The sequence below is a fragment of the Solanum lycopersicum genome, chromosome 3, assembly GCF_036512215.1.
Source record: "Solanum lycopersicum chromosome 3, SLM_r2.1".
NCBI lineage: Eukaryota > Viridiplantae > Streptophyta > Magnoliopsida > Solanales > Solanaceae > Solanum > Solanum lycopersicum.
Window position 1 is genome coordinate 63395397 of NC_090802.1, and position 15840 is coordinate 63411236.

Here is a 15840-nt window from a genome sequence, read left to right on the forward strand (position 1 = left end):
TTATTTATAATACAAAATATAGTAATTTGTAGGAAAGTCTAATTGGGGTGAAATAAGAATAAAGAACAAAAATACATCCATATTCATCCAACAGCAACAAAATGATACAAAAGTGAAAGGCATTTCATATATAAACCTTACTGAAGCCGAAACCTAACCAAACCCAGAATTGGCCAAGTAGCATGACGGCGCAACACCAATGAAGCTTCTCCGTTATAGAGTAGAAGGCTTCATCTATGGCAGAATCACATCTACCCAAATCTTTTTCTTTACTAACCATTCAAAATCTAGGGTTTTTGTAAACACTGATGGGTGTTGTGCAATTTGATACAACAAAAAATCGATTTGTGGCAGCGGTGGATGATTTCTTAATCAAATTCTCCGATGTGGACCATCCAGTAAGTTTTATTCATTGAGAAAATTGTGGTGTTGTGTACACTATATTTAACTGCTTTTTCCTTTTATATCAATGAATAAATTATTTAATGCAATCCCGATTCATTTCTTTATTTAGCCTGTTTCTGCTAATGAAAATGTGATAAAGGTTTTGGCAAACAATAAAGGTATTGGCTTCCAGGGCATCTAGAACTAAATCTTAGGGTTCCATTTTTTTCTTTACACAAACATGAACAGGTGTCCTTTGCTATAATATCATGTAGCCTACAGTAAATCCAATATATGTAAAATCAGCAAACAAATTCTGGATTTGCAGATAAGTGGCCTCTTTTGTTGCTAATCAGTGGAATGGTTTGTAAATTCAACTCCCAAAGGTGTATGTCTAGCCTCACTCCAAAGGTGAGTGCCTAGCCTCTCAAAACACTGAACTTTGGCTATGGTTGTAAATATTTCACGTTTTTGCCTTATCTATATGAACTTGTAGCCTCCTTTTATAATTTCGTATTTATCAAGAAGTCGTTGAATTACAGTAGAAACAATACAAAAATTAAATCAATGTATGTCTGCCTTAGAATGAATGCTTAATAGACTGTTGTCAAGTTAATATTAACACATATGCAAGAAGTGTTTGTAATTTATTATAAACATATAGTTAATAATTACTGAATTTTAAAAAACAATAATTAATGATATCTTCACTGTCTAAATGGCGTCTGCCTACAAGTAAATTACATTGAGATTTGCACTATAGAGAAGATTAAGCGGAAAGTAATTACCACTTTAGGTTTTTGGTGTAAAGAAACGAACATAGAAGAAGAAATTCAACTAGTGGATTTCATAGGAGCTTTGTAAGTAGTCCCATTTTTTTTGTTGGTTTTACTATGTAACTTAACACTTTTGGAGGTGGACAGCATAGCCCTTAATGTTGAGGAATACGATGTTACCGGTTTCCAAAAAAAAAAAAATTACATTCAATTTTTTTTAGCTCTTCTAATAATCTTAGAATCAAGAAAACATGAAGGGATATTTGTAGAAATCCTTAAACTCAAGAATGTGCAAAAAAATAGAAAGTAGTAAATAGCTAAAAAATGAGATGCAGCTTTAGTATTTTCAAAAAAAAAAAAAGTGATACATTTTTAGCAATAGTCATGATTGTGAATGGACCATGCAACAATATTGCTTGAAGGACATACAATCTACAGATGATGAAGTAACCATAAGAGGAAACATTTTTACCAAATAACACAAGCAGAATACCTAAGATACCACAAAAAGCTTTATTCTCAACCCCCCTTTTTTGTTTGTAATCACTACCTTTAATATAATCGCATCCGGTGACCAAGATAGAAGAGACAACACAAAATTAAGAGCCAAGCAAGATCCTGTATGAAAAGATAAGCACAACACTGTTGGATCACATGGTTTATTTACAATCAACTTAACACTAGCAGTTTCATTTATTGATAACATGTACGGATGCCACGTGGCTTTATCATGTCATATTGTGCACAAAAGCGATGTGAGAAACATTGAAATTTCCAACCCTAAAACCTGATGGAGGATAATCTATGGTTTAATATGCATAAGATGGTATCTTTAATGAACAGTTTTTTCTCTCATTTTGTACATGTATTATTTCCTATATCATCTCATTTTATACATGTATTATCTACTATTTTATCTCACTTTATACATGTATTATCTGTTATGTCATTTCACTTTATACATGTATTTCTGCTATGTTATCTCATTTTATACATGTATTATCTGCTATCAATATGCTCAATGTAAAGGTGTCCAAGTATTGAAAATGAGATAACACTTACAATTAGATATTTCATGAATCAAGAAACCTGGGATTATACCTTAGTGACTGAGAGATTCTCAATGAGCTTCAGGGATTTGCACTGTGATGATTCTCTAGTTTCAGTGACCTTCCATATCTTGTCATTAGGTTTTTCATTTATCCGGGGTGGTGCATTTCTTGCATCCGGTCTTACAAAGCCAATATGTAAAATAATATTAGTAGATGAAATTGATATGAAAATCAGAAAAAAATTTCTTTGTGTCCTCCACTATTAAATAACATGAGTGTCTATTTATCTATCTTCTTATTTTCAAGTAGGAAGCCTCAAACTTAAAACTTTCAGCTACAACGAACATACCTGCGCGCAATCCCAAAAAGAGGGTTTTACGAAGGGTAAAATGTAGGCATACCTTACCACTACCTTGATGAGGGTAGAGAGGTTGGTTTCGATAGACTATCGATTCAAAAGAAAAGTGGGTTTCGAAACATATATAAGGAAATAAGAGAGCAAAAGAGATGCAAGCAAATAGAACAACACATAGTAATAAACACTGAAGAACAAAGAAAATATTTGATTAATGAAATGAAGTTATTATTGTTAGACAAGAAAACCCTATAAATTGAAAAGAAAAAAATAAGTTACATGAGATGCTATTGATGGAATTAATATAATAGGCTTAAAGTTCAACAAATTTAGGGTTCCAAATTGAACGTCAAACCTGTTGAATTAACTCCATCAATGGCGTCTCGTGTAACTTCTTTTTCTTTTTCAATTTCTAGGGTTTTTTTGTCTAATAGTAATTATTGTGTTTCATTTCCTTATCCGTAGTCATATATTTTCTTTGTCATTTGTATTTATTATTGTTTGTTGTTCTATTTGCTTTGTATTTCTTTTGCCCCTTATTTCCTTATAATCGTGCTTCAAATTCAACTTTTCTTTTGAGACGATGGTCTATCAGAAACAACCTCTCTACCCCCAATGGCCAATAGTATAGGGTTATAGGGGTAAGGTCTGTATATATCTTACCCTCCCCAGATCTCACTTTGTGAAATTGCACTAGTATGTCGTTGTAACTTTTTAGTTTGAGAGACTTCCTACTTATAAAACAAGATACATAGATACTTATTAGGTTTAAAAGTGGAAGACACACTAAGAAGTCTTGCCTGCGTTTCATGTCAATATCATCTACTAGCTTTGTAAAAATGGGCATGCAAAAAATGTAAGATCCCGAATTAATGGAAATATTCACGACAAATTCAAGATATGGAAGTTCAAGGAAATTAGTGATCCATCACAGTGCAGTCCTTGAAGCTTCTTGGAGTGACTAAGGTAGAATCTCCCTGTCTCTTGATTCATGAAAATCTAATTGTGTTTGTTATCTCATGAATTACTGATAGCGAATAATTCATGTATAAGATGAAAGACATTTCCATTGAACATACAAGCAGATGCACACTAAGCCATAACTCGTCCTCCTTCAGGTTTTAAGGTTGAAAACTTTAATGTTTTTCATAACACCTTTGTGCACAAGCCATCAGCAAATAAAATTGTTTATGTTAAGTTTAGTGGAAATGAACTATATGATCCAGGCAGTGTTGTGCTTCTGTTTTCATATGAGTTTGAGTTCTCCTCCTGTTTGGAAGGGAAGGGGTCTTAGTTTCGCGGCATCTCATTTTTCTATGTTGGTCAGTAGTCTTGATTTTATTGAAGTGAAATTAAAATTTCAAAAAAGGTGATCTTTCAGAACGTCATGGGAAGCTTAAGGCCTCCTAAACGAGGTCTAGCACCTACACATTATGTGTTCTAGCTTCTTTTCTTTTCCCTTATAGGTTTTTCAATTTATAGTAAAGAAGAGTTGATGATCAAGTATCATTTTCTGCATCTTCGGAGATCCTTCTGTCTTTGTCCTTATAGATTGTCTAGATCAGAGTAATAGGGCGCTGATGTTTGTGCGCAATGATTTGACAACTTCAATGGTGTCCAACTTTGGACTAGCAATAGTAACAAAACGTTTGCTTGGTATTTCAAGTTCACATCTTAAGTGCTTTCTACTGAATTGTAGCCATGTTCCTTCCCCCTACCCCTCAATTGGAAGGTGTTTTATCTCTGTGACTGCACAACATGGATGTGAGGGCATTGTAATCAGGCATTGAACAGAAAATTTCATAGTGAACTCTTACTAGGAAATAATGCTTAGCTGGAGAGTTTGTTTTGTTATCAATATTTCTTCCCTGGTTTGTTTCAACTGTGTTGGTTTTGATGATTCAGTTTCTGATTATGATTCCATATGCTTACTCCAGGTATCAAGGTTAATATGTACAAACTCTGGTGATGCCATCTTAGTATTAGCATCGAATGCTATTAACCTGCTTTGCTTTGTCCAAGAATGCTTGCTATGTGATATCAACATCTGGTGGAAAGATCTCTTTGTTCAACATGATGACATTCAAGGTATAACAAGATTGTCTTCTTTTTATTTCTACCCTTGACTCAAAGATTCAGTGCTGAATTATTATCTTATGGATGCAGAGAGTGACCAGGTGTCCTTTGCTATAATATCATGCAGCCTACAGTAAATCCAATATCTGTAGCATCAGCAAACAAATTCTGGATTTGCATATAGGTGGCCTCTTTTGTTGCCATCAGTGGAATGTTGTGTAAATTTAACTCCCAAAGGTGTATGTGTAGCCTTACTCCAAAGGTGAGTGCCTAGCCTCTCGCCTTGCCGCTAGGTGAGGCAGACCCTTGTTGGATATTTGTCTCCTTTCGCCATCCAAAACACTGAACTTTGGCTATGTGTTCTTAATATTTCACGTTTTTGCCTTATCTATGTGAACTTGTAGCCTCATTTTTATAACTTTGTACGTTAAGATGTTGAATTATAGTAGAAACAATAGAGAAATGAAACTAACATGTATCTTCCTTGGAATGAATGCTTAGTAGACTGTTGTCAAGTTAATATTACACATATTCAAGAAGTGATAGTAATTTTTGATAAACATATAGTTAATAATTACTAAAATTAAAAAGCAATAATTAATGATATCTTTACCGTCTAAATGGTGTCTATTTACTCTAAATGGTATTTACAAGTAAATTAGATTGAAATTTTTTGAACCTCTTCTCGTTATCTTAGAATCAAGAAAACATGATGGGATAATTTTAGAAATCCTTAAACTCGAGAAATATGCAAAGAAATAGAAAGAAGTAAATAGCTAAAAAATGAGATCCAGTTTTAGTAGTTTCAAAAATAAAAAAAGTGATACATTTTTAGTAATAGTCATGATTGTGAATGGACCATGCAACAAAATTGCTTAAAGGACATACAATATACAAATGATAGAAGTAATAGCAAGAGGCATAACAGAAGCAAAAAACAAGATATAAGAAAGCAACAACTAAAAAATTGTGTATTTCATGATTCCAAGTAAACTAAACATGCCTTCACCACAAAAAGCTTTATTCTAAGCCACTTTTGTTTGTAATCACTACCCTTAAAAGAATCGCATCCGGTGACAAAGATAGACTAGAGACAACACAAAATTAAGAGCCCTTCCTTCCGAGCAGGAGGAGAACTCATATCCTCAATGGAAAGATAAGCACAAAACTGTTGGATCACATTTTGTTATGAACAACAATGTGTTGTTTCTTTGAAATTCTGGTGACTGAGTAATTGTTTAAATCATTTTACCCTTACGATGGTGTTATTTGCACAAAAGAAGAACCTGATTGTCTGATTTGGCTCATAGAGAATTGGCCAGAGTTTTGCGAGAAAAAGCCAACTCTCATGCCCAATGTGATGATACAAACTATGAAACCTGGAGCACAGTAATAGAGTACTAGACAGTGGACATTATAGAGTAACATAAAGCTAGTTTTGAATTTTGGCTTATGAATCTATAGAAATTCTCATCAATCATTAAACAAAAATACCTTCACATCTAATATATTGTTTATACTATAATTATTATGTATATATTTTTTTTTAATATCACTCTTTATTTTCATGTAAAATCAATAAAAATAGTATTATTACAAATAGAATTTTATTTGTAATTCATGCTTGATATACAATTCTTTTATCTAGAATATATCACGGTATAAATATAATTAGTGGCAAAATTGGATTATTGTTACATTCTTAATATAAATATTCATCTGATAAATTTATTATTTTGGAAGTATTCTTTTATAGAAAAATCTTAGTACTACGTATAATTTATTATTATCATTTTTTTACTGTACATATGCATGGGTATGCGATTTTATATTTGAAATATAATAGAAATTTCATATATCATTGTTATATATTCTTTTATATAATTTAATTAGATAAAAAGAATTTGTTAATTTTTTTTTATTAAATATAAATAAATTTTTTTTATTTATGATACAAAATATAGTAATTTGTAGGAAAGTCTAATTGGGGTGAAATAAGAATAAAGAACAAAAATACATCCATATTCATCCAACAGCAACAAAAATGACACAAAAGAGAAAGGCATTTCATCTATAAACCTTACTGAAGCCGAAACCTAACCAAACCCAGAATCGGCCAAGTAGCATGACGGCGCAACACCAACGAAGCTTCTCCGTTATAGAGAAGAAGGCTTCAGCTATGGCAGAATCACATCTACCCAAATCTTTTTCTTCAGTTACCATTCAAAATCTAGGGATTCTGTAAACACTGATGGGTGTTGTGCAATTTGATACAACTAAAAATCGATTTGTGGCAGCGGTGGATGATTTCTCAATCAAATTCTCCGATGTGGACCATCCAGTAAGTTTTATTCATTGAGAAAATTGTGGTGTTGTGTACACTATATTTAACTGCTTTTTCCTTTTATATCAATGAATAAATTATTTAATGCAATCCCGATTCATTTCTTTATTTAGCCTGTTTCTGCTAATGAAAATGTGATAAAGGTTTTGGCAAACAATAAAGGTATTGGCTTCCAGGGCATCTAGAACTAAATCTTAGGGTTCCATTTTTTTCTTTACACAAACATAACCAGGTGTCCTTTGCTATAATATCATGTAGCCTACAGTAAATTCAATATATGTAGAATCAGCAAACAAATTCTGGATTTGCAGATAGGTGGCCTCTTTTGTTGCTAATCAGTGGAATGGTTTGTAAATTCAACTCCCAAAGGTGTATGTCTAGCCTCACTCCAAAGGTGAGTGCCTAGCCTCTCAAAACACTGAACTTTGGCTATGGTTGTAAATATTTCACGTTTTTGCCTTATCAAAATGAACTTGTAGCCTCCTTTTATAATTTCGTATTTATCAAGAAGTTGTTGAATTATAGTAGAAACAATACAAAAATTAAATCAACGTATGTCTTCCTTAGAATGAATGCTTAATAGATTGTTGTCAAGTTAATATTAACACATATGCAAGAAGTGTTTGTAATTTATTATTAACATATAGTTAATAATTACTGAATTTTAAAAAACAATAATTAATGATATCTTCACTGTCTAAATGGCGTCTGCCTACAAGTAAATTACATTGAGATTTGCACTATAGAGAAGATTAAGCGGAAAGTAATTACCACTTTAGGTTTTTGGTGTAAAGAAACGAACATAGAAGAAGAAATTCAACTAGTGGATTTCATAGGAGCTTTGTAAGTAGTCCCATTTTTTTTGTTGGTTTTACTATGTAACTTAACACTTTTGGAGGTGGACAGCATAGCCCTTAATGTTGAGGAATACGATGTTACCGGTTTCAAAAAAAAAAATTACATTCAATTTTTTTTAGCTATTCTAATAATCTTAGAATCAAGAAAACATGAAGGGATATTTGTAGAAATCCTTAAACTCAAGAATGTGCAAAAAAATAGAAAGAAGTAAATAGCTAAAAAATGAGATGCAGCTTTAGTATTTTTTTTAAAAAAAAAAGTGATACATTTTTAGCAATAGTCATGATTGTGAATGGACCATGCAACAAAATTGCTTGAAGGACATACAATCTACGAATGATGAAGTAACCATAAGAGGAAACATTTTTACCAAATAACACAAGCAGAAAACCTAAGATACCACAAAAAGCTTTATTCTCAACCCCCCTTTTTTGTTTGTAATCACTATCCTTAATATAATCGCATCCGGTGACTAAGATAGAAGAGACAACACAAAATTAAGAGCCAAGCAAGATCCTGTATGAAAAGATAAGCACAACACTGTTGGATCACATGGTTTATTTACAATCAACTTAACACTAGCAGTTTCATTTGTTGATAACATGTACGGATGCCACGTGGCTTTATCATGTCATATTGTGCACAAAAGCGATGTGAGAAACATTGAAATTTCCAACCCTAAAACCTGAAGGAGGATAATCTATGGTTTAATATGCATAAGTTGGTATCTTTAATGAACAGTTTTTTCTCTCATTTTGTACATGTATTATTTCCTATATTATCTCATTTTATACATGTATTATCTACTATTTTATCTCACTTTATACATGTATTATCTGTTATGTCATTTCACTTTATACATGTATTTCTGCTATGTTATCTCATTTTATACATGTATTATCTGCTATCAATATGCTCAATGTAAAGGTGTCCAAGTATTGAAAATGAGATAACACTTACAATTAGATATTTCATGAATCAAGAAACCTGGGATTATACCTTAGTGACTGAGAGATTCTCAATGAGCTTCAGGGATTTGCACTGTGATGATTCTCTAGTTTCAGTGACCTTCCATATCTTGTCATTAGGTTTTTCATTTATCCGGGGTGGTGCATTTCTTGCATCCGGTCTTACAAAGCCAATAGAATGTAAAATAATATTAGTAGATGAAATTGATATGAAAATCAGAAAAAATTTCTCTGTGTCCTCCACTGTTAAATAAAATGAGTGTCTATTTATCTATCTTCTTATTTTCAAGTAGGAAGCCTCAAACTTAAAACTTTCAGCTACAACGAACATACCTGCGCGCAATCCCAAAATGAGGGTTATACGAAGGGTAAAATGTAGGCATACCTTACCACTACCTTGATAAGGGTAGAGAGGTTTGTTTCGATAGACTATCGATTCAAAAGAAAAGTGGGTTTCGAAACATATATAAGGAAATAAGAGAGCAAAAGAGATGCAAGCAAATAGAACAACACATAGTAATAAACACTGAATAACAAAGAAAATATTTGATTAATGAAATGAAGTTATTATTGATAGACAAGAAAACCCTATAAATTGAAAAGAAAAAAATAAGTTACATGAGATGCTATTGATGGAATTAATATAATAGGCTTAAAGTTCAACAAATTTAGGGTTCCAAATTGAACGTCAAACCTGTTGAATTAACTCCATCAATGGCGTCTCGTGTAACTTCTTTTTCTTTTTCAATTTCTAGGGTTTTTTTGTCTAATAGTAATTATTGTGTTTCATTTCCTTATCCGTAGTCATATATTTTCTTTGTCATTTGTATTTATTATTGTTTGTTGTTCTATTTGCTTTGTATTTCTTTTGCCCCTTATTTCCTTATAATCGTGCTTCGAATTCAACTTTTCTTTTGAGACGATGGTCTATCAGAAACAACCTCTCTACCCCCAATGGCCAATAGTATAGGGTTATAGGGGTAAGGTCTGTATATATCTTACCCTCCCCAGATCTCACTTTGTGAAATTGCACTAGTATGTCGTTGTAACTTTTTAGTTTGAGAGACTTCCTACTTATAAAACAAGATACATAGATACTTATTAGGTTTAAAAGTGGAAGACACACTAAGAAGTCTTGCCTGCGTTTCATGTCAATATCATCAACTAGCTTTGTAAAAATGGGCATGTAAAAAATGTAAGATCCCGAATTAATGGAAATATTCACGACAAATTCAAGATATGGAAGTTCAAGGAAATTAGTGATCCATCACAGTGCAGTCCTTGAAGCTTCTTGGAGTGACTAAGGTAGAATCTCCCTGTCTCTTGATTCATGAAAATCTTTATCTCATGAATTACTGATAGCGAATAATTCATGTATAAGATAAAAGACTTTTCCATTGAACATACAAGCAGATGCACACTAAGCCATAACTTGTCCTCCTTCAGGTTTTAAGGTTGGAAACTTTAATGTTTTTCATAACACCTTTGTGCACAAGCCATCAGCAAATAAAATTGTTTATGTTAAGTTTAGTGGAAATGAACTATATGATCCAGGCAGTGTTGTGCTTCTGTTTTCATATGAGTTTGAGTTCTCCTCCTGTTTGGAAGGGAAGGGGTCTTAGTTTCGCGGCATCTCATTTTTCTATCTTGGTCAGTAGTCTTGATTCTATTGAAGTGAAATTAAAATTTCAAAAAAGGTGATCTTTCAGAACGTCATGGGAAGCTTAAGGCCTCCTAAACGAGGTCTAGCACCTACACATTATGTGTTCTAGCTTCTTTTCTTTTCCCTTATAGGTTTTTCAATTTATAGTAAAGAAGAGTTGATGATCAAGTATCATTTTCTGCATCTTCGGAGATCCTTCTGTCTTTGTCCTTATAGATTGTCTAGATCAGAGTAATAGGGCGCTGATGTTTGTGCGCAATGATTTGACAACTTCAATGGTGTCCAACTTTGGACTAGCAATAGTAACAAAACGTTTGCTTGGTATTTCAAGTTCACATCTTAAGTGCTTTCTACTGAATTGTAGCCATGTTCCTTCCCCCTACCCCTCAATTGGAAGGTGTTTTATCTCTGTGACTGCACAACATGGATGTGAGGGCATTGTAATCAGGCATTGAACAGAAAATTTCATAGTGAACTCTTACTAGGAAATAATGCTTAGCTGGAGAGTTTGTTTTGTTATCAATATTTCTTCCCTGGTTTGTTTCAACTGTGTTGGTTTTGATGATTCAGTTTCTGATTATGATTCCATATGCTTACTCCAGGTATCAAGGTTAATATGTACAAACTCTGGTGATGCCATCTTAGTATTAGCATCGAATGCTATTAACCTGCTTTGCTTTGTCCAAGAATGCTTGCTATGTGATATCAACATCTGGTGGAAAGATCTCTTTGTTCAACATGATGACATTCAAGGTATAACAAGATTGTCTTCTATTTATTTCTACCCTTGACTCAAAGATTCAGTGCTGAATTATTATCTTATGGATGCAGAGAGTGACCAGGTGTCCTTAGCTATAATATCATGCAGCCTACAGTAAATCCAATATCTGTAGCATCAGCAAACAAATTCTGGATTTGCATATAGGTGGCCTCTTTTGTTGCCATCAGTGGAATGTTGTGTAAATTTAACTCCCAAAGGTGTATGTCTAGCCTTACTCCAAAGGTGAGTGCCTAGCCTCTCGCCTTGCCGCTAGGTGAGGCAGACCCTTGTTGGATATTTGTCTCCTTTCGCCATCCAAAACACTGAACTTTTGCTAAGACCATGAATTTGTATGTATAGGTAATATTTAGCATAATACCAAGTAGAGTGTAGTAATAGGTATATATATATTGGAACATAAAACTAAGACACGCATTATTTTTTCTAATGCATTCTACGAAACGACTTCTTACTGCTTTAATTTTAATGATATTTTGCTATCCACCTTTGAAGAGAAGAAAACGTCATTTTTCTTGTAGTTAGACTTTCATGAGCTAGAATAGTGAAATTGGTATCAGAACAATATCCAGTGCTGAAGTCTGAACTGCTACGGATCATGGAAAGGTGAAACCCCCCCTCAAAGTTGGCCATTGTTACAAAGATATGAACCAATGCATGGCTATATGTTTGAACATAACGTACATTAATGCATACAAGAGGACTACAAAATTAACTTTCTTAGACCATCTTGCTTTAAAAAAAATTTAGATGAATATTTCAAAAGAATTTCATTTTGCAATCATGTATGTGTAAAATCATGTTATTACAATGAAGTGGGGCATCTGATTTCCAGTATGAACATTTCTAGCATTACTGGAGTATCCCTCGGAATATTATGTTTCAGATGTTTGATTTTTTCAACTTCTCTGCATCCTCGTGTGCATACAATAAGTAAATTTATTTGTGATATCCTCAAGAAGTAATGTCAGGATACGTAGTCACTTCACCAAACTGATTTCATCTCTGATATTTGAAGTAATTTTTCAATAACCTTGTCATATTTTTGCAGCAATTCAAATATCCAAACCAATTTGCATTAGGTATTCCAGATGGTAGTGTTCATGTTTTTGAACCACTTGAATCTGGAGGTAAATGGGGTGTCCCTCCACCACTTGAAAATGGCTTTGCAAAAGGTGTGCCTTAGAGGTTTCTTTGTTATGTCGGTGCTTGATCGGAGCCTGAAGCTCCAATAGATGGCGCAGCTGGCACACCTTTTGCAAAGCCATTTTCAAGTGGTGGAGGGACACCCCATTTACCTTCAGATTCAAGTGGTTCAAAAACATGAATACTACCATCTGGAATACCTAATGCAAATTGGTTTGGATATTTGAATTGCTGCAAAAATATGACAAAGTTATTGAAAAATTACTTCAAATATCAGAGACGAAATAAGTTTGGTGAAGTGACTACGTATCCTGACATTACTTCTTGAGGATATCAGACACATAAATTTACTTATTGTATAGCTTGATTCGCCGATTTGGCTCGTTGAGAATGGACCAGAATTTTTGTGAGAAAAAGACAACTCACTCTCATGCCAAATGTAATATGAACTGATCATAGTGAACTCTTACTAGGAAATAATGCTTAGCTGGAGAGTTTGTTTAGTTATCAATATTTCTTCCCTGGTTTGTTTCAATTGTGTTAGTTTTGATGATTCAGTTTCTGATTATGATTCAATTTGCTCACTCTAGATATCAAGGTTAATATGTACAAACTCTGGTGATGCCATCTTAGTATTAGCATCGAATGCTATTAACCTGCATTGGAAGTGGCTAAGAAATGAGCGCAGTTCAGGGGGCAAGGAAATGTACACCAAAATTGTGTCAATCTTTCTTTAGGCAACAACCAGTGTTTCACCAGCACAGTGGCAACCTTCAAGAGGCATCTTAATGACAATTGATGTGCAAAAACCAAACCATGAGGAAGCTGTCTCCTTCTTTGCTTTGTCCAAGAATGCTTGCTATGTGATATCAACATCTGGTGGAAAGATCTCCTTGTTCAACATGATGACATTCAAGGTATAACAAGATTGTCTTCTTTTTTATTTCTACCCTTGACTCAAAGACTCAGTGCTGAATTATATCTTATGGATGCAGAGAGTTTCATGCCTCCACCTCCAGCAGCAACTTATATTGCCTTCCATCCTCAAGATAACAACATCATCACTATTGGTATGGATAATTCTATAATGTTCGACTGGGTGAGGAATGATAAAGATAAAGACGAAGTCTTTGTTGTGATTGATAGTCATCTGATTTCCTGTTTTGGGCCAGTTACCATATGTTGTTATTTAGTAGATGTCAATCTCTTGTTGAAGGTTAAAAGCAAGCTTAAAGGGCACTCTAAAAGGATACCTGGCCTTGCCTTCTCTCATGTGCTCAATGTGCTAGTTTCCTCGGGAGCTGATTCTCAGGTTAATGACTTATATGCTTGGCTATCATGTAGTATTTGACTTCTCAGTGTTTTGTAAAACTGTTCTCTCAATAATTTGGAAAATATGTGTGATTGATTGCTTTTTTTCTCCCAAGAATGTGCATATAGTGTATCGTACACTCTCCATCCTATTCAATGTTGAGCCAATCGAATAGGCATGGGAATTAGAAGTAATTTCGCTGCATGTCATATTTGATGATGATAAAGGTAGATGAAGAATCTTCCCATGCTCGAAATAAAAGCTGAAAATTCTGATTGTTTTGAAAAGTTAGAATTATCAAGACATGAAGTAGCTGTTTTGAAAGTGTTTCAAGCATTTTGGAAGACACCAAATTTAAACTACATAGCCTATAGATGAGGTGAGTATATTGCATGTTTTGCATAATCTCTCTGCAGTCATGATTAGTTTTTGGATTTTTAATGTCTTTTACTGATAACAAATACTAAGCCTGCATCCACATCTCAAATGATCATTGATCTTAAAAAAAAAGAATCACTCTGCATTTCTGACACTCTTTAAAGGGGTTATTCTTTATATTTTTCGTTGCTCTTTCTTATCCTTCTGTATTTATCAACATCATCTGCTTTTGTAGAGCTGTGTATGGAGCACTGTTGGGCGGGAATGCAGAGGGCCAGATCCTTGCAGCTACGGTGTCGATCGATATCTCAATCAGATACCAGAGTGCAGTTCATCAGGATCAAACTCATTTCTTTGTTGTGCATGACGCACAGCTTGCAATTTATGAAAAAACAAAGTTGAAATGCTTAAAGCAGCAGGTAAGTCGTCTACAGTTGGTTATTAAATGCCGGCAGATCTCAAAACCTAATACATTATATCTTTTCTACAGTGGGTTCCGTGCTGAAGTACTGCCCCAATTTCTAATGTGATAGCCAGCTGATACATGCCAGTTTCTTGGATGCAACTGTGTGCATATTCACTCTCCATATGCGATGCCGGTATTATTCCTGGGTATTTTTTGCTGCCTGCAAACTTGTTTACTGCTTTATTGAAGACAAAAATCGTCATTTTTCTTTTTGTTTCGTGACCTAGAATAGTGAAATCGATATCAGAGCAACATCGAGTCCCCAAGTTTGAACTGCAACTCATCACGGGAAAGGGAGGGAACCCTCAAACTTGGCAATTGGTAAAAAGATATCAATCATGCATGGCTATGTTTGAACATAACATACATTTTATACATACAAGAGGACTACAAAATTCACTATTCTAGACCATCTTTTTAAAAAAAATTGGGATGGATGTTTCAAAAGAATTTCGTTTTGCAATCATGTATTTTTGTAAAATCATGTTATTACAATGGAGTGGGGAGATTTGCTAGACTTGACATGTCTGGCGTCACCTGGAATATCCTCGGAATGCTATGTTTCAGGTGTTTGATTTTTGGAACTTGTGTGTATCCCTGTGTCCATTGAATAAGTAAAACTATGATGTCTGATATCCTCGAGAAGAAATGTCAGGATAATTGACCAAACAGAATTCATTCTGATATTTGAAGTAATTCTTTCAATAACCTTGTCATTTTTCTGCAGCAGTTCAAATATCCACCCAGTTGTTGCAGAACATCTAGAAGATCCAAGGCAATATGCACTAGCTATGTCAGATAGCAGTGTTAATGTTTCCATACCACTTGAATCTGGAGGCAAATAAGGTGTCCTTCCACCACTTGTAGGTTGTGCAGACGGCGTTCCAGCAATCTGAAGGCAGATGGGGCGTGTAAATGGTTCTGCAGACGGCATTCCAGCAATCTCAAGGCAGATGGGCCGTTCCTCCAACACTTGAAAATGATTTTGCAGAAGATGTGCCAGCTGCTCCATCCTGGAGCTTGGAGCTTCGATCAAGCACCAAGATAACAGAGAATTATTAAGCAAACAAACAGTCTATAGTACTTTTGACAAGCCTGAACTCCTCTGTGAAGTCACTAATGACATTTGTTTTTCGAATTCTTTGGCTTATGTGAATCAACAATATTTTTCAGTTTGTTTATCAAGATAATTGATAGAAAATCCAAAACGAGTGTTTTAATATCAATATACAAATGCCTTAAAATGTGAAAGAAAAATTATTCAGGTGTGAGAAAGTGTGCATC

The 15840-nt window shown here is 34.0% G+C and overlaps 1 protein-coding gene and 1 long non-coding RNA gene across 8 annotated transcripts; both read left to right on the plus strand.

The window, feature by feature from the left end:
* The first annotated feature begins 43 nt into the window (after positions 1–43).
* LOC138337034 (uncharacterized) lies at positions 44–6755 on the plus strand. Of its 5 annotated transcripts, none has more exons than XR_011220159.1 (5): positions 160–398; positions 691–795; positions 4505–4655; positions 4734–4905; positions 6618–6755. XR_011220159.1 is itself a non-coding variant. In XM_069295365.1 (4 exons), exons 1-4 carry the CDS (start codon positions 309–311, stop codon positions 4778–4780), a joined length of 393 nt encoding a protein of 130 aa, XP_069151466.1. In that variant the 5' UTR covers positions 94–308; the 3' UTR covers positions 4781–5133. The 5 variants fall into 5 exon arrangements, 2 of the variants coding, with proteins under 2 accessions (XP_069151467.1, XP_069151466.1); XR_740677.4 differs by having other exon boundaries at positions 6608–6745; XR_003246119.2 differs by lacking the exon at positions 6618–6755 and having other exon boundaries at positions 44–398; positions 713–795; positions 4734–5133.
* Positions 6743–15764, plus strand: LOC101261108 (topless-related protein 1). 3 transcript variants are annotated; one of them, XR_003246117.2, is made up of 10 exons: positions 6743–6984; positions 7299–7381; positions 11079–11229; positions 11308–11510; positions 12991–13317; positions 13396–13470; positions 13617–13712; positions 14326–14509; positions 14581–14689; positions 15284–15764. It is a non-coding gene; the product is annotated as a topless-related protein 1 (long non-coding RNA). The 3 variants fall into 3 exon arrangements; XR_011220157.1 differs by lacking the exon at positions 7299–7381 and having other exon boundaries at positions 11308–11479; XR_011220158.1 differs by lacking the exon at positions 7299–7381 and having other exon boundaries at positions 11308–11479; positions 15287–15764.
* Positions 15765–15840: the final 76 nt, after the last annotated feature.